The sequence below is a fragment of the Topomyia yanbarensis genome, chromosome 2 (assembly GCF_030247195.1).
Source record: "Topomyia yanbarensis strain Yona2022 chromosome 2, ASM3024719v1, whole genome shotgun sequence".
NCBI lineage: Eukaryota > Metazoa > Arthropoda > Insecta > Diptera > Culicidae > Topomyia > Topomyia yanbarensis.
Genome location: NC_080671.1, coordinates 323,662,826 through 323,683,031, shown reverse-complemented (window position 1 = coordinate 323,683,031; position 20,206 = coordinate 323,662,826). Strand labels below are relative to the sequence as shown.

The 20,206-nt window shown below is 38.8% G+C and overlaps 1 protein-coding gene across 1 annotated transcript in view; it reads right to left on the bottom strand.

The window, feature by feature from the left end:
- Nucleotides 1-20,206, bottom strand: part of LOC131683770 (U1 small nuclear ribonucleoprotein A) — a 592,476-nt gene that overhangs the window by 41,057 nt on the left and 531,213 nt on the right. Inside the window, exons 3-6 of the mRNA XM_058966045.1 lie at nucleotides 14,918-15,049; nucleotides 14,690-14,752; nucleotides 6,492-6,639; nucleotides 349-491 (exon numbers count right to left, since the gene is read on the bottom strand). Coding sequence (XP_058822028.1) covers nucleotides 349-491; nucleotides 6,492-6,639; nucleotides 14,690-14,752; nucleotides 14,918-15,049 — 486 coding nt within the window. The remainder of the gene's footprint in view (nucleotides 1-348; nucleotides 492-6,491; nucleotides 6,640-14,689; nucleotides 14,753-14,917; nucleotides 15,050-20,206) is intronic.

The following is a 20,206-nucleotide window of genomic DNA, read 5'->3' as shown; positions in this document are numbered from 1 at the left end:
CAATACGCTCTTCCCTAGCAACTCTTGCAGGGCTTCATTATTTCGTAGCCAGGGGTTCTTTCTGAGAACTGGCACAAAAACACGTTTTTCTGCTGGTTTAGTTCATTTTTGGCATTGTGTCAAAGTTTTCATTCGAATCATTGTGAGTGGTGAGCTCAGCGTATACAACATGGGGTAAAAAACGAATAAAAAAGGGATGATCTATTATACACGGAACGAAACAAGGGGAGTGGAGTGGGAAGGTGAGGTTAAATAAATTGCATGAAAACACTGGAAGCGGATACTCACTTGGTGCATTGACTGCTGCTCGAGGACCTTGTCCGTATTTAGTCAGAGGTAGGACCGTACCGGAACCTGAGGATGCAGTGCCGGATGGACGAGGGTCGCATGCTGAAGGGCTGCTGCACTTGGTAGCTCACCGGCTGCTGCCGAGAATGCTAACGGATGATGCCATAGCTCGTGGCCCCCAGGAAAAAACGGAGTACCTAGGTCTGACAAAAGTGACATGTTAAAAGTTGCATTGACGGGCGGCATGAGATCGGGATTGTTTAGATTGTTGTGGGTGAATGAAGGGGGAAATAGACACATTTATGAGGAAAGAAAGTTTTGTTAACAGAAGAATGACTTGTTATTCACTGTTTTGACACTGAAAATGGCGTACTCTGACACACAATTATCTTATTTGTATTATACAATTTTTAAATTGTATTTTGATAAATTTGCACTGCAAAATTATGTTCCGTTGTGAGTTGTTTGATTTTAATGGGTTTGCTCGTAAACAAATGCCTCCAGAAGTTACAAAAACATAAAAAATAGACATTTAACCGTTATGTGAACAACAGAAAAAACAACTTTAAGAGCCCGACAAAGGTACCCGGGTACCCCCCAATTGAAAAGTTCATAATTATGGCATCTTTCAATCGATTCGAACACTTATGGATGTTTAGGGTTCAGAACGGCCGCTCACGGCCTCAATGAAACATACTCCGGGATCAAATCGCCCAACGGTTCCATGACCATGAATTGTACTTCTGAGACAATTCCAAGAATACTGATACGCATATTGCCAATATTCCATTAAAATTCACACACAGTATTTCAATACTGGAATATTAATCCGGGAATCCGAATACCCGGGAAACAAATAAATTCGTCCGTTTAATTTTCACAAAATTTAAAAGTTTATGAGTTTCTGAATTCAAAACATCCGAAAGTGTTCGATTCGGTTAGAAATACCATAATTAGGGGCTTTTCAATTGGCGGGTATCCGTATACCTTCACCGGCTTGATACGGAGTAAAAAAATCCGGATGATCTTCCTCAGGCCTCTATTTACCGGATTATCAATTTTATTCCTGCATAATTGGTGATATTCTAGGATGTCACTAAGTACAAATTTCCAGCTAGGAGAAGACGTTAGAATTGCATGGATTGAAATCTTATAAGGTACCCGGGTACCCTGTTGGGCACTTAACGGTTTCTACATCAATTTGGGTCATCATAGTTCACAAGATTGATTTCGCATGAAACACAGTATGACAGTAAAACCAACATGAGAATTCTTAGACCGTATTAAGTAGAAGGAACATGGATGGAAAAGCTTTTTTCATGTAAACATACGATTTCTTTATATTTTCATCTATAAAAAATACCAGAATAAAAGTGGAGAACAAGAATTGGATTGAATCGTTCAGTTAGATTTTGTGTACAGTCTCTCCTTTTCAGAATTCCGTGCTTTTAAAAAGAAGCAAAATGACATGCTTGAGGAAAAAATACGAACCAAACCAAATACCTTCTGCATCGTTCAAATTGATGATTTGGTATTTGATGAAATTCTGCAAAATGAATTACCGCATATTTTGATATAATGAGTTTAGTGATTATTTTATTTTATTTGGAACAATATTTGGCTTCAGTTGAACAGTGCATTCATAGGATTCTGAGTTCTTGGAAAGCTTAATCTTTTACCAGATTCCATCTGATAATAAGTATTGACCAAACTTGTGCGATATTGATGCCCTTTTCCAAGATGCTGAAACAGCTTTTTCCATCAAGTATTTTTGTCTTCTCTCCCTTTGCTTTATTTTTCTTCTCTAGGACGACTAATGCAACTATTCTTGAATGAAATTACGCAGTATGTACATACAAATATGTTTTTTCGTCTAATATGTCTGAGTTATGTACAAATGACTCGAAGAATTTGTAAGTGATCAATGGCCGACTTTAAAACTTCAATATCGCCGATTCCAACAAAACTTTGCATTTGTGGACGGTTTATGAATCTCCATGATTTCCTCTGGCAATTAGAATAATTTGACACATGAAAAATTAAAAAAAGACATGGAAATTTTTGCTGCTATTTCATTCAAAAAAGTTGTTGGATTATCGTAACTATGTGGGAATTAGTTACAGAAAGTAAATAGTTCTGCGTAAAAAAATATGCACTGAAAAAGCTGTGACCTTTTTTACAATAACAAAAAACTTATGTTAAAAATTAAATTAGTAAAAATTCCTATTTTAAACTTATTTATTTTTGCCTATAAAATCTTTAAAATAATAGAAACATTTTGAAATGTCATTGTAAGATGACAAAAACTAATAGTGTAAAGTGTTTGCCTCAATAACTTTCAACATGTTTCTAAATCTCATAGTAATTGACAGACAAAACTTTCCAAATATCATGTTTATAGCTATCACCAGAAAAACTTGTTTAGCGATAGTTTTTCCATGATGCATTAACATTTAAAATGTTTGAAACTTTTGTTGATGGAAATCTAAAGAAAATGGGTTCTTTTCAAATTTAATTGTTAAACATAGATTTTTGCTTTTGAGAAAAATGTCACAACATTTTTTAGTGTTTATTTTTTTTCATGCAGATGTATTCATTCCCTGTAACTTTTTCTCGGATAATTTTGTGCTGTACACAATACGGCCATCGAGCATTTGTTTTAGTTTTCCATGCAGGTGAACGTGTAAAGTTTCATCGAAATCATGGCAGGTCGGTCACGATTATAAAGTTTTTCTGAATAATATTGGTGGAATTTCTCACATACTTCATGTACTGTTAGGGCCTCTGTAAAACTAACCCCTTAGGATGATTCAGACAATGTATTTCATTGTATTTCATTGTATTTCTCGTAGTATTTGACAGTGTAACAACTCCATGAATGCTTCTTGCCTTTTGACAATAATATTGACTAAAAAATTTCCGAAACAAAGCTGCTATAGAATGAGCTCATGCGGTGTTGGTCCCGATGTGGGAATGGATGGCTACTAAACTCGCAGACCGAAGCCGTGTGGTATCCGGTGCGCTGAAATCTCTCGAAGTATTTCAGCCGAGAATTGACCCACTGGTTTCTGTTCCCATGTCGTAAGAGGCGACTAACAGATATGGATGATAACAGTCTATTATCCAAGAGTTGATCCACTGGGTTCCAGATCCCATGTCGTAAGAGGCGACTGAAAACAGGAGTCCTCGAGTCGAAGTGTTTCTCCATGCCGAGGACTGAATGGCTGGCATGATTAAAATATGCCAGTCGCGCACGGAGCGTCGTTGGTATTGTCCTTGCTGTGTTAACCGAATCTTTTACACAGTGGACGTTTGTTTCTTCGCAAATCGCGAGATTCAAATGATGGTCATATCACTAATGCTCACTTCGGGGTGCGCTATTGGCGATTATAAGCAAACGTGTTTGATATCTTCTAGTAGCTGTACAATAAGTGCCGGTGATGAAATTTGCAACGTATTTGTATCATACTGTGGCAGAAATGGGTTTCCACTCATAATCGGCAGTGATGTAAATACTCACCACATAATTTGAGGCAGATCATATATCAATTTGAGAGGCACCGAATTGCCGGACTGTTTAAGCAGCACAAATTTGCACATGCTTAATGCGAATCACCCAACATTTACACGATCAGGCAGAGAAGAGATGTTAGATGTAACTCTCTGCTCTGACTGTAATCGTTGATGCGTGTGGATCCTTTTTGGATTTTCGGGGAATCGAAAATTGAGTTACTTCCCACAACATCAGGTGTAAATATTGGTAGTTGCGAGAAACGAGCTCTTTCTAAATCCTTAAAAATGGGAAATAAATTGATCAAAATCAAAGAAAAGAAGCACAACCGCACAGGTGCTCTCTTCAACAATGCTTCGGCTCATTGTGTAGAGTCCTCGAGTCTCAAAACTCATCGAGTACAAGCAAGGTTGAAGAAAGGTAACTTTTCGATTGCGCTGATAGATGATCTATTAAAAGATCTTCTCGGATGTCTCCTTTCAATCCCTCCTAACTCATTCATCCCCAGCTTCAGTGAGTTTGACTGGGTATGGTACTGCTAGATTCTCTCCGGATAACGACCAAAGCTGTACCTGGTTGAAATAGAAATTGGAGGAGATGAGTGAGAAGGCAGGAAACATCCGTTTCATTGTCGAACCATATAGCCTTCACTAGAATATGGTATTCCGTTACATTCCGTGGAATCCCAAGGACTATTTGAAGAGTACTGTTGTTTTGATGGGGCTAGAGTTCCATAATCCTGGTTCGTGGGCTGTTTGATGGGAAATTCTCAGAACCAAGTCGCTTGAAGAGAAATTGCAGCAGTATTTTTGCAGTATCGACAACCGAAGAATGGTTATAAACTGACCTATGGCTTTCAAATGTCACTACGATATTTTATAAACCTACATCGGTTTAAGCTGAATTTGAATGCCAATGCGACGTTGTCGTTCTGTTATCTCAATATCCCCTTGGGGGTGTTGATATATCCGCAGATTGAGGTGTCTTTTATTTTCGTGGGAATGAAACATACTTTGGTACTGTTTATATTCTCTGTATCGTTGGGTTACAAACTTAACTTTAACTTCCAAAAAGTCACGGCGAAAGTTTATAAACCCAAATCGGTTTAAGCCGATTCAAATTCGACAATATCTCTTCGGAGTTGTGTCGTTCTGTTATCTCAATATCCCTTCGGGGATGTTGATATATCCGCTCATCGAGAAGTGTCTTTATTTCCTCGGGAGTGAAGAATACTTCCGTATTGTCTATATGTAAGGTGAAGTGTCTATTTTCACCATACTAAGGAGAGCGCCTCACTGTTTCATTAATTACTCGGCCTACAAACAATGGAATGCGTACAAATTGGCATCAACAGCTTTGCTTCGTTGTTAAGTACCAAGATAATAACATACATGCGCTTAAAACAGTGAAATTCTCGCGTTTGAGCGCAACGAAAACACGGATCGAGTGCCCCTATTGTTGCGCTACCATTTGACTCAATGCGTTAAACAAAGATGGCAGCCATCTAACCAACGACTTCAAATGGGTAGCGTGATAATAGAAACATTGCGATAATGGGCTGATCATCCTATGTGTCAATTGTTGATTAAATTTTTTAGCGATGCCTAACGGACAAAAATGTAAAGAAAATGGTAAAACGGTAAGAATGAATTTCGCGTAAAAATTGTGCAGAGTCGAAACCCGAACCTGTAACCTTTTCAATTTCGTCAAAGTGCATCTACATATCCAAAATATTTTTTTCTGAGTTTGAAACTGCAGCCTTGCGAAATTAGAAATTACACAAATTAACCCCCAAAAAGACAAGGAGTGTCAGAGGCCCAGCTAGTTACAGTTCTCTATAAACTTGTAATTTGAAATACGAAAGATCAAGCGTTTTCGGGCTTACGATTCTCTCACTGACAAAAATACAAAAGGAGGCTTTTGATTTCATTGGGTCTAATGAGCGATGTTTCTTGAAGTCACAATTTTAACTTGTCTTTTTTGAGGGTTTATGGCGGTCTGTTAATATTTGGTCTCTCGCCCAGAAGCAGAGCGTGACGGGAACTAAATCGATGTTGACGTTGATTTTTTTACTCGAATTCAATCGCGATTACGGTATCAACTCTTACAAAAGAACTTCCTAGAGCCCCTTGCGCCGTCGATTAGATTTATTGTTTTTGTTTATAGCCTCGGTTTTTTATAAATACAAAACATGTCGTAATCCAAAGTGTGATGCATTAAATGTGCTTACAGTTTGTGCTATTTGGTGCCATTTCCGGTGTCCTACACGAAAGGGAGAATATTTTCGGGAGCTGTGTCAGTGTGTGCGGGAGCACAATATTGGAACTATCTACGGGATTTACATCAATTTACATCTAATGCAGGTATGTTGGTAAGGTAGATATCGAAATCATCAGGAACAGCGTGTGGGCGCAGTAGCTACCGGATGTGGTGCGGTGTTGAGTACGTTTATTTAATAATAATAATAATGATAATAATGATTGGGTTACTGTTCCGTGACCACAGAGACAGATATGAAGGGGAAATTGATCAATGGATGGTATCATACTACAAACTACTGGAATGAGGTGGATGTGACATTAGTTGGTGGAAAGCATTTTGGACATAACAGAGTTGGGCTAGAGAGAAAGAGGGAGAATGATTGAAATGGGATTCAGAAAGAGAGACAGAGAATAACATAAAAAGTACTTACGTCCAGCAGTAAGTGGGTGCATCAATGCAGGATGTGCAGCTGTGGCCGCTGTATTAGGTTGTGGTTTTGGTTTGCTCACTTTAGTGTTACTCTTGGCGAATTCCAAGCGTATTGTTTGGGGCATATCAGGATCGAAGCGTACACCTTGCTGCAATATTTATATTCGGGTTGATTTTGTGCATTTGTCATTTCGAATCGGTTCTGGTAAGCATTAGTAGTTGGATCGTAGATATTCAGTTTCAATCACAGCGAGAAGATAACAAAAGGGTTGCTTAGGTTCCGTGGAGCAAGTTGATCACGAAACCAAATATAACTGAGAAAGTGTATCCGAAAAAAACACATCGACGCAAAAATGTTTCAGCAAAAATTTGTGTTCCAAAAATATATGGTTTTACTCACGTAGAGGGATTTCGGATTGCTGCAATAGACTGGCGATTGAAATCGGGTTGAGCAAGGATGCACCTAAATTGGTGGAAAACGCGACGTTGTATCGGATCTTCTCTGTAATGGGGATATTGGTGAACACTACCATTGTTTTGTATCGATTTCTGGCACAGCTCTTTTTTCTGTGATATTTTGTCTGTCTAAGTTAATAGGAAACCGCAGACGAAAACTTGAAAAACAAGAAAAAGTCCACTTTGTGTATAAAAACATCCTTTTTGTCTAAATATTGTATTAACATTGGGTATAAACTATCAGTCAAAAATATCAATGTTTGTTGTTCCTAGGTTATTGGGCATTAATATTTTTAGATGAACGATGAAAAAGATGAAAAATATTTTGCCAACACTGAAACTTTAAAGCAGAATATTTATACTACTTCTATGTTAGCTTTATCAAAATTTAAAAGTATCAACAAACGAATTAATGTCAAACCACGTGAAATACACATTTGTTTGTTCTTTGTTGGTGCTATGTATAAAACTGCTTGGATTGTTGACAGTTTTACATGTTTTTGAATCGGTAGCCCAGTATATAATAAAATGGTTCGTTTTGCTTGTTTTAACTAAAACGTCGTAGGTTTTAACTAAAACTTTCAAGTAATAAAATTGAATTGTCGTTAAAATGGCGGGGCAGTAATTTATTCTGCTTATGTAAAATAATTTGGACAGAAACTGTACGTCTAGGAAATATCAAAACTTTATCGTTGAAGAGGCTAAGAAAAACGAGATTGGAAAATAATTAAAAAATGGGCGTCATGACAGAGATATAATCAGAGTAAAGTAGAATGCAGTTCTGGTTGTATATCCATTTGAATGCAGCAATTTTACGTGATTCTGTAAAATGGCTATATTGTTATTCAAAATTGAAAAAAAAATGTTTCGTTGACATACACTTGATTAAGAACTTCAAAAGAAAATTTACAGCTTTTCCTATACTCTCGAAAAAAAAACTCAAGATTGTGCGTTTTATGACGCGCATGGTGGCCGTACCCCTTAATAATTACCTTATAAGCATTAAAATCTCCTTAATGCTGTCCACAGACAAGGCAACAGGACACACACAACCGGAGATGGAAAGGTGAGTTTCCATTTGACTCAGTTTTTGTCCTGGCATGGATGCTTCCGGAAGTACCTGCATCGGTTTGGACACGCTTCGTCACCCGTTTGCCCGGAGTGTGTGAACGTGCAAGGGACACCGGAAAACGTGGTCTTCGAATACCCAAAGTTTGAAGAAGTTCGAAGGGGTATGCCAGACGTGACAGTCGACAGTATCGGCGAAGAGATGTGCCTCGATGAGCGTATCTGGGATGCTGTAAACAGAGTAGTGATTAGTAGAGGAAGTGGCGAAGGGACCAACAAAGCAGCGCTGCCGACTAGAAGACCGCCGTGAAACAACAATGCGGGGTCGGAAAAATTTCGCAGCCTTCCCCAGCTGCGAATTTTTCTCGTTGTTGGAGCAGATTAGATCTACAGGGGTAAACTAGATCCACCCTACAAAACGCAGCACTGGGTTCGGGTTATCAAGGCGCCAGTAAACCGAAAGCTAGGCTCCGCCAGAGTCGCTGGACCGACCTCGCCAGTCTACCGGGTAGCTCGTGAGAAGGCTGGAAACCGCCGGGGACTAGTTCGAGCAGATGGCGTTGAACAGCCAGTAGCGTCGTTTGGGCACCAGTGAACCGGAGGAAACGCTCCACCCGTAATCGCTTGGCTGACCTCGGTACCAAACTGGCGGATAGCTAAAAGTCTCAGAAAAACGAGTATCGTGATCGAGATAAATCTACCGCCGAGGTACTCTTAGTTGGAGGAGGGTAGTTTCACCGCCGGATAGTATACGAGTAGATCTTGATAAAGCTGGGAGCTAAACGGCTCAAGAAAACGGGTATCAGTGTCGGGAGAAACTCTCTAACAGAGTTGCGAGAGGTCATCACCGAGGACTGTCCGAGTAGATCGAGTTATGGCTGGGGACGGGATGATTCACGGAAACAGGAGCTAAATGGCTCATGAAATTAGCATCTAAACGACTCTGAGACGAGAGCTAAATGGCGACGTAATAGATGGAGACGAAAAGAAAGAGAGATTGAGCCATTTTATGGACCAAGTGAGACTCTGAGACGGCTGCGAAAAAACTCGTGAGCAAAAGTAAGAGGTGCGACGAAACCACAACGAGCCCCCCCCACGAAGTAATACCTTGTATGTAGTTCCGTGGGGATGAACAGAGAAAAAAGAGTAAGGAGTGTTTTTAGTGGTTAGGCACAAAAGTGAGTAGTGAGTTTCACACAGTGCCAATACACTACAGAAGCTTTTTAAACTTTACTATAACAAAAACACTACTGGAGAAATGCTTGGGCTTTCGACACTTGGCAGGGGCTTTCAAAGGCCCGGTTAGATTTGCGAATAGATCGGGAATGACCGCGATACAAGTTATGGGCAGATTGATTCAAGAAATGGTAGAACGTTCATTACCGAAGGCTTAGAGATCGACAAAATTAACAGCGTATTCGTGTGCAGCTGTTACGCACCTCCAAGGTGGACATAAGGGCAGATCAGCCTAATGCTGGAGCAGTTAACCAAAGAGTTGATCGGCCGAAAGCCGGTAGTCATTGATGGTGACTTCAGTGCCTGGGCTGCTGCAGGAAGCTCTTGCGCTTCGGGAAGCTAGAGTCGGGAAGCTAGAGTCGGAAGATCAAACAGCAAGTCAGGCTGCCACAAGGAGCTGCATCGAGAAACAGGCGCTCGTGACGTGTCGTGATGGCAAAGATGAGAAGCCAGTCGATGTCAACTGAAATGTGCCCAGGTAAGCTGAAGATAATCCTTGAGGGTCTCTTCCCGAAGAGCGATGCGATTATATGATCACCGACACCGTACGGCGAATTAGAAGGAGCCAACGCAGACGATCGGCAAGTGACAAACGACGAGCTCGCAAAAGCGTCTATGCGACTGAACTTTAAGAAAACCCCCGGCCCAGATGGGATAACGATCGTGGCGCTGAAAGCTGCGATCCTTACATACCCGGACATGTTTAGAGTGGTGGTGCAGAAGTGTTTAGATGAAGGCAACTTCCCAAAAATATGGAAGCTACAGAAGCTGGTGTGATTACCAAAGCCAGGGAAGCCACCGAACGGTCCAGTTTCGTATAGGCCTATATGTCTGCTGGATACAATCGGCAAATACTTGGTAAGAATCATTCTTACCAGGCTGACGAAATGCAGGGCGGTCAGCGTGCACTGTCCAAGATGCAGTTCGGATTTCGCAAAGGAGTATCAACAGTGGAGGCACTTCGGATAGTGCTTTAGAGTGCGGAGAAGGCATCTAAACAGAAGCGGAGAGAAGATCGATACTATGCTGTGGCCACGATAGATGTGAAGAACAAATTTAACAGCGCCAGCTAGGAAGCCATCGACGACGCACTGTACAGAATGCGGGTCCCCGATTTTCTATGTCTATTTCCAGAGCAGAGTGCTGCTATACGAGACGAACAAAGGACAGAATTCAATGCGAGTCATAGAGAGCATACCTCAGGGCATTATTCTCGGCCCAACTCTCTGGAATCTGGGATGCTGACACTGCGGCTGCCCAAGAAAGTGAAAATCATGGGTTTCGCGGACGACGTGTCACTAACGGTGTTTAGTGCGACACTTGAAGAAATGGACGTGCCCGTAACAGAGACAATAGACAACTGGATGAACGGAGTCGAGCTGCAGATAGCTCACCATAAAACGGAGGTGTTGTTGGTCAGCAATTGTAAAGCGGTTCAGCGGATGCAGATCGACGTCGGTGAACACGGGATTGCATCGAAACAGGCACTGATAATCGACGACCGGTTTAGCTTCAACAACCACGTTGACTACGCCTTTCAGTGAAGACAACGAACGCAATAGTGAGGATTTTCCATACGTCGGCGGTCCGAAAAGTAGCACGGGGCGTGGGTGCGACGCTGAAGACCAAGTAGAACCGCGAAAAGCTGAACAGGTCGTTCCGGCTGATGGCCGTACGAATCGCGAGCGCGCACAGACTAATTTCGTCAGAGGCAGTCTGCGTTTTCGCAGAGATAATTCCCATCTTCATCACCCTAGCGGAGTATATCGAGTGCTACAATCGGAGAAACGTGGAGAAGATGGTGAGAATCGATACGGTGGAGTGGTGGCAGCAGGAATGGGACAATACGGAGAAGGAATGGTAGACCTACCTGATCATGCTAAACCTGTCGACGTGGAGCAATAGAATGCACGGAGAGGTGAACTTTCATCTGACACAGATCCCGTCGGGCCTCGGCTGCATTAGGAAATACCTTTATCGGTTCAAGCACGCAATGAAATCGTTGTGTCCGGAGTGTGAGAACGTCGAGTAGACACCGGAGCACGTGGTTTCTGAATGTTCAAGGTTTGAAGCAATACGGAGATAGATGCTTGAAACGGTAGGGTCGAACATTAACACGGGTAACTTCGTCTATAGAGTGACTAACGACATAAATACGTGGAACGTGGTCAACAGTGTGTTGACGTTGATCATGACCGCTTTACATCGGAAATGGTGTGATGAACAGTGAGAAACGGTTTCGGGAGAACAATCATCGCCGGGAAACTCTCCACTGAAGATGGCTAGGATTCAGTAGGATTCACCGTTGGGGACTAATCGATTAGATAACTACAGAATACTGAGTATGGGTCTTCAGGGTGTCAGTGAACCGGACAAACTGTACCGGTTGGCCCACGAGTAATATAGTGAAAACAAGTGAAAGAAGAGTCAGTATCGGGAGAACTTCTTTCGCCGGGGAACTCTCCGTCCGCGTAAACTAGTTTCACCGCCGGGGACTATATTGAGTAGATCGTGACGAGACACCACCAGTCGCGGGTTGTTGGGGCACCTGACAACCGAATTCCTTGCTCCACCGCATTCGCCGGACAGACCTCAGCACATGGTTGGTTGGTTCGGCTTCGAGAGAACTCCAATCGCCGAGAAATTCTCCGTCGACGTAGGCTAGGTCTATTAGGAAGTGGTGATAAAGGGCGTGAGAAGGAAGTCAAAGGGCTTAAAGGAGTTGCGGTGCTAAATGGGACTGCACAGGGTGCAAAAGTTTTCATGAAGTTGTGGTGCTGAATGACACAAGGAAGCTGAAGAGCTCAGTAAATTACCCAATCTGTGGTTTGCCGCCTAGATTGCCCTCGTAGGGGAGGAGCACTAATTCTGGACCCACAGCTAGCTTTCGTATTAATAAACAAAAATGGCAACTTTGTGTGGATCGTCGAAAACTGCTGGTGTGTCGAGGAGTGTTGCTCTAACCCTACTGGAGGAATTAACTACGAAGTAGTTAGACTAGAGAAGGTGCCCATGGAAAACATCTGCTCGCAGTAATGCCAGAAGGTAGTGCCGAGGAGGGATCAGGTTCGGCGGCAAGAGTAGTCGTTTTAGCGGGACGTGTGGCTTTCCAAACCTGTTCCCTGAGTTGGTTTTTGAAAAAAATTCTCATGGTGCTTTTAACATATTTTCCGGCCTAAAACACACCCACATCAAAGTCGATTTCTTTGCGCTGCGCAGTGGTTTAAAGAGCGAAACATATGATCGTTATAAATTCGAAATGGTTGGATAGGACAATGGACAATCCTTCTAGAAGTGAGATACAACATTTAATTTTCGTATAATTGGCATATTTTGCAAGTTATAGTTAATTTTTCCCCAAGAAGAGCAGAGTGTTGAAGGTGGTAATATATTGTCTATTTGAGGTAGAGAGAATTATTTGAGAAAAGAATGAAAACAATTGTTTTCATTACAATTTTTATCCAAGATATTTTAGAATTTGAATGAATTTGAAGAATTGATTCAAAATTGCCATTAAAATTTCAATTATTCATTTATGTTATCCGTTTGACCGATAGCTATTATGCTTTCCTTCAGCACAATTGAAATTGCAAAAACTCGATTCACTCTAGTACTAAGAGAAAAGTAATTGCGAAATTTAGAAAATAGGAAATTGTGTTCAAACAAATATTTTCTCATCGTTTAAAATTAGCTACGGAATCTATCCCAAAAGTTGATTAATATTTGTAAGTGATTATGTCTACAAATTGTAGACTAGGAGAAATTTGGTATGCTTATAAAATACAGAGATCAAAATCAAAATTTAATAAAAAATAAATCAGTATTCTATAAAAATTAAGAAGACTGGTAACTCTGTTCAGAACCTGAAGATAGTAACACCTGCAACTCTTTCGGGTAAAAGCGGTACATTTTATAGTGATATGAACGAACATATTCACATTTATATTGAGCTCCCTACCATCGTACAATATAGGTGGTATAATCTTTGTCGCTTCCCATTTGTGTTGGAGAACGAATGAAATGTCAGTCTTCTTTAGTAGTTTTCGATTCTATGCTAGACTTCAGTGTATCCAGTACAGTACAGAGAACAGACATATAAGCTAGAACAAACTTTCCTGGAAAACCTGTGGAAACATTTAAATAAAAATACGTTGAAAATCATCATCGCATACAGATTCGCATACATGAATCATCATTGTATCCAAGTTTGCACGCAACGCCCGTCTAGCGTTCGCTGGTCGATCGTAGCGCCGGCTAGTGACAAGTTACTACTTGCTGGTGGCATTTCAAAACGACAGTTTTATTTCTTACACGCATTGAAAACTTGTGTCACTTCTCAGTGACTGCAGTAAGGATTCAAACTTTATGACACAGAAACGATTTATCAAAACATCAGTTAATTACAGAGAAGATCCGTTCACCCGTCGCTTTCATAAATCTCTCTAGAGACTTTTGGTCGCAATATCCGACGTCAAAATACAAAATATCGCCAGTACGGTAGTTTTTTTTTGCTAACAAGATTTCTGAGACACGAATCCGATTCAATATAAAAATTGAGCAAGGCATAGGTAGTTGAAAATATAAAACAGTGTGGAATTGGTGCAGAATGGCTATATCTCCCTCTATCGATTGATTATTATTGTTACTATTATCATTGTTTGCTGTTGCTGGAGGATTTTATTGCTGTTTTAATGATTTGAATTTTGTTTTTGTGAAACATTTTTCTTTAATTGCTAGGATTAAAAAAACTGAACAGAATATACGTAAACTAATAAAAAGAATTCAAAACTCAAATAATCAAACAAAAACGTATTGACAAACCGTCGAGTTAGTATCCAATCGATTGAGACAAGAACAAAATTCAAATTAGTATTGGCAAAGAAACGGAAAAGTAAGAAATTTACAATAGAAATGAAACCAGATAACATTTAACATGGTCGTGAGATAACGGAAAAGGTTGGTGAAATTTGGAACTGTCAGCTCGCGGTGAAACGATTGGAATATATAGAAATCAATTCTCTGGTGACTAGTGAGCAGAAATAGGGTGTATGAGCAAAAGGTGATTTTTGAGTGAAATATCAGTCGCTTGAGAGTGTTCCAAACTCGCCTTTGATGAAGGTGCTACCGCTAAGTGTTATACGATTATAATATACGGGTCCGTTAGCTAAGGGAAATGCAACATTTGTTGGCTGTGTTGGAAAGATGAGTAAGAAACATCCTACAGCACGTGCCGTTTGCCTCTATTCGTATCGATCAATCGAGATTTCTAGGAACAAATAACAAAATGCCTCACAGACAAAATGAATCTCGGAACGGTTGAAGATAAAAGATACTAGAACTAAAAACACTAAGGCGCACAACGGGGAGAAGCTAGTTTCTGCTTAAAACACCTCGGGGCTTATTGCGAACTAGAGCAAAGCATTCTATCAGTTAAATTACCTGCAGATCCTGTTTAGCTGCCTCCGCACCGGAGCGTGTGCTGAACGTGACAAAGCCCACCGGCTGCAAAAAAGGAAACATTCTATAGATTTCCCCCATCACGTTTAATCCCATTATCCTAATTCTACACTTCCTCCGCTATCAGATAACGGAAGGGGCGTGTAGAGGGTAGCTTTGTTTCGGTACATTGACTGAACCGTCGTCGTCGGTGGTTCGTCGGACACTTACCGATGCTGTCTTGCCATTTTTGCTGGTAACCTTCAACAGTGATCCTTCGTAGCCCTCGTAGGCTCTGAACAGAAGGTATAGTTCCCGGGGTTTTGCGTCCATCGGGAGTCCACTGACGAATAAGGTGCGCACCTGCGAAGGGAGACGAGAAAGGCAAACTGGTTAATGAAATTTGAAAGGTCTACACGCAAATCTGATACGTTTGTTCTTATAACTAATGAAGGGTTGGTTGCTGGGGGGAAATATTACGGAAAGCTGCTTTTGGAAATGGGGTTATTTACCTGAAATGAAAAAAATACTGAAATCCATAAGCTTTTTCATCTTGCTTCATTTTTACTTTCTTAAATAAGATTAACTACGCTGTGTTATGTAAAACAATTACGTCTACGTTAGGGTAAGTGTGCCAAACACGCAAATAGTTGGCAAGACCAACACTTTGTGAGACAAAAAATGTGAAAATGATTTCACCAGAAACACTTCTGAAACACGTTTCATCCACGCCGCCCACTATTCCAACGAGCTTTCGTGTTAGTCTATATTTCGAGCATTTTTAACGCAAGCAAATAACACTGAAATAAATATGAAATTTGCTATTTTCAAAGCATGATTGATGCTAGTTATTACCGTAAAAGGAAATAATCAAATTCTTCGATAAGGTATTCCCATGTTCCATTCCATTTGTTATAAATAATGTAATAATAAAACTAGCAACACGCCTGAAATCGATTTCTTTCTGTTTACACATATTGAAATATTACCATTTCAGGAAAAAATTAAATCGCCTTAACTAGGCCTCCCTCCTTAAGCAAACAAAAATTCAGTTTGGTTTAAACCCTTGGGAACACTTGAATGGCGTTTTCCTTGCAACTCGGTACCATGAACATCTCAAGCACCATTATAATAATCGCCGATTCGATCAAAACGTTGCAGTTGTGTTAAGTTTATGAATCCCCATGATTTTCTCTGACAATTGCAATATTTTGATACAAGGGCAATGTTTCAAAAAGGTGTAAAACTATCTGAGAGCAAGTTACAGGAAATGAATATTTCTGCACGAAATAAAATTGTGTCATTTTTCACCAAAAAAATGAATGTTGAAAATTTAAATTAAATTAGAAAAAACATTTTTGAATTTTTTATATGTTTTCATCAAAAACCTAAAATACTTAGCTAAATCAATTAAGGTGACGGTACTTTTTTAAAGTATTCAAAATCTGGGGGTACGACAGGTATATTTGAGGTTAAATAAAACCTTGTACACGCCTAGAAAATCAGCGATTTAACTTTTATTAATTGCAGATTATTTAAAAATTAATAACACAAATAATACATGCATTGACATAATACATTGACGTCATTCCCCAATCAGAAATTAACATCAATATTATATCAAAACAAGATATTATATCATGGAAAAATATATATCTCTGTTTGCTATAAAATATAGCTGGATAGTTGTTAAAATATCAAGTTTTTATACCAAGAAAATGCATCGGTTATATCTTATTATATCTCAGTCTATTTTGATATAAAGTCTTTTTGTTGAGTCTTGGTTTGATATAATCATTATATTACACAGACGGATATTTAAAATAGTTTATATCTAATTGAGGGCAGTAAATATATCTGAAAATATCAGAATTGTATCACATAAATCCAAATATTTTTTTTCCGTTTTTAATTAATAAATCAAATAATTTCTTGTTAAAGATAATTCTCATTAGCACAATTTGCATTTAATTTCGCTGTTACTAATTTTATTATTATTATTACCGTCGCAGCTACTTGTTAGGAGTTGTTCTAACTTAGAACTCGCAGTTAGTACAGCGTACTTTTATAATTTGTTCATTTTTTTCTGGGGCGTTCCTGTTTTGCGCTTTACATCCTTATTATATTCAAAATGCTTATTCCAATTCTTTCGCATGTTCTACTCTTTTATACTTTTCTTTAATAGCTTGCCTGCAATTTATATACGTTTAGCTTCAATTCCTTTTCAGGGTTTACGAAACCGGTCTAATCAAATCTCTAAAGCTACTTGCTGCTTCGTGGGTCTGCAGCGGAACATTTTCTCTGTTGTGTTCTGTAATCAGCGAGTAACTTTACAAAACGTACATTCTCTGATGTATTTACATGCCAACCTATGACAAGACAAGACTACCAGTAATGCGATTTGGAGCCAGTACTTGGGAGGATTCATCTCTGATGGCATCATTATAGCTTCGTAAAACTGTCTTGGAAAGATATTATTTTGTTGTTCTTACTATGTTGAAAAGATAATATGGTTGATATAAATATGATATATTATATGATATCATTATTGACAAATGAAAACATGATATAATTTAATTTTTTTTATAATTTGTTCCAAGCGACATTTGATATATCAAATCATATGATCATATGATATAAATATAAAATCGAACAATAATTTTGATATATTTTTGATATGGTTTTCTGATCGGGTCAGGTAAGAAAATGAGGAAGTAGTAATTGATTTCACATCAATCCTCGTCGTCGCCACAGTGTGGAATTGAAATTGTGAATTTCGACTCGCGTGTTTGCTTAGCTATATGACTATCACATTTTCGCATCGGAGCATTTTTCGGATTCCTTTTCCTTCTCTTTTTCGATCATGTTTTTTTGGATTATAGATTAACGATTCAACAATATCTTAAATTATTATAGTTAACTTATATTGTTATCCGACGGCTTTCATTGATGATGTGCACTTTCCTTTCACACGAGCACGTTATATTTTGAAAGGGAACTTGAACTGTTTAGATGCTGATCGAATACTGGCGCCTTCTTAAACAGATGCAATCGTGTTCTTTTTGTCCTCTTCACTTCATTTTGGCATTTTTCGCACAAAATTACGCTCAATTTTCTTGTCAAAACCATTCTAATTTCATTTCAGTAGCTATAGTGTACCCGAACGGCTGACCTATCGTGTCCCCAAGTGTATGTTTAATGTTGATATCCGTATTTTTTCAAAACCCAAAATATCGAAAAACGAATACAAAACTCGTATTCAGCATTAATTTTTACGTAAGAAAAAACTCACTTGACACTTTCTTACATTGATTAATTGTACTGTACGAAGGACAAAAGATAATGCGTTTTCTCAGAATAACACACGAAAACAAACGACGTCGCAACTAATCCAGCTGATCCACAGTAACAGCCGGAATGACAGTAACTGCGGACTAACTAACCTACCAAATTTTACACACAACGCCCTCAGTTCACCATCTGCTGGCGAGTAGCGGAAAGTGCTTCCCACACGTTGAAAAGGCGGATTGAAAGTAGCAATGAATTCTGCTTGTAAAACATGTAACTCTCCTGTTAATGGGATCGAAAAAAATGCTTGACGTGGAAATTATGGATCGGTTTTTCACCACACTTGCATTCCTGGTATGCAGCGATCTGCTCTGGACTTTTTGTCTGGATTTCACCGTTATGTGTTTAAAGTTTTGTGACATCTTAGAACTTCACTAAGTCAAGCTTTTGGGTTAATAATATTGGTGATATAGTAAAGGGGCAGTGGATTTTTTTTACTACTTAACAGGCCGACGAGGTTACTGGTAATAATTAATCGGGTTAATTCATTCGATTCTCGGGAATCCGGATTTCCGAAAGCATACCCAATCAGAAAGAAATAGCAAAATTATTACAGACTGTGTTACTTTGTTATGATAACAATTTGTGTAATAACTCTGGTCTCGTTAGTTGGTAAAATAACAGAAAACATAACAGAAATTCTTCTAGTATATATCAAAAATATGACAACCTGTGATAGGCGTCTATCAGAATTATAACAAATTTTGTTAGGTTCTCCCACAGCCAATATAGCTTCTATTACCTATTATATAGTATCAACAAATTTAGCGTGCAGATCTAAAAATAGAATAGAATAGAAGAAAAATATAGCATAAATTAAGGCGTTTTCGTTTGGCAGCAAAAAGCTTCATGTAGCAAAAGCTTTTTATAGTTTGGTCAAATGATTGCATACCTGCTGGCTGATTGGTTATTACGAATATATGACACGCTGATGGTTATTTGTGGATTATAGCGATTTGAACCTGGGGATTCTGAGTTTTATGTGGATGTTTCCTGCATGAACCAAAGACGTTGCTTTCGACTGATGTTTAATTTTAGCATAATATTCCTCGCATCCGTCAAGACCAAAACGATTATAGATGCATTTTGTTTCCAGAACGCACACATTGAACTTTGCCAAAGCCTACGGACTGTTTATTTTCCTTATGTCATACGCTTTGTTTTCATGCAGTTTTACTCACTACTACAGCTATCTAAATTACGATAGACTGAATAGCTTTATGGTATCTTTGCAGATTAGGAAAATGGCTATTTTTAGATTCTGAATAGTGTACATCGGCGCTTCTCTTGTACGTTAACATATTTTACACGATTTCTAGTAATAATGTCGACGCGATGTGGTAACATTGAGTGGATAATTTACGTACACTATTTAACGGAGAATACGGCAAATGTTATTTATGATTCCGAATAGATTCGAATAAACAAATACCATAGTTTTGAGGATTGCTTTTTGAAATTTTAAGAGGTTTTGTTATTAGCACTTTTAATATGGGGAAGATGAAGTCAGTACAATTATCGCAACCTAATAATTCCCAGAAATACAAATGCATTCTATCAACTGCGGATATTATAACAGATAATCAGAAAATTTGAGAAATTGTTGAGGATTCTTCGGTGTGACGAATTCTAGAATATTTCATGTTTTTCTACAATATATTTTTCATTCTAAATTTTATTTTATTTTAAGGGGAATTATTCAATATTTTTACATTAAAGTTTTTAGCTACTTCAAGCATTATTTAAAATTCATTTAAATTGTAACAGCGAACGATAATACCAGCTGGGATATGTATATAATCAGAGATTTCTAGGCCAGCTTTATGCAGCATACTAACAAATATTAATATTTCAACAATTTGAACAGGTCGCCTTATTTTGTTTTAACTTTCTACAAAATGAATCAAGTATCTTGTCTATTACGAAAATTTGCTAGCTCGATGATTTTTTTAAGAGGAACGAAAACCATCGAATACAGCAGAAACATTAGAACATTGCGCATTCAAAGCAATTGTCAGTTCAACCGTATAATGTCAAACTTATTTTACGCGGAATGAAAAGATATAACAATCAAGTAACTCAAACATTTTTATGCGAAGTTTAAAAAAATGCAAAATGGTAGTTCGGAGAACGCACAAACTGGCCAATTTTAATTGTTCATGAAAAAATAAA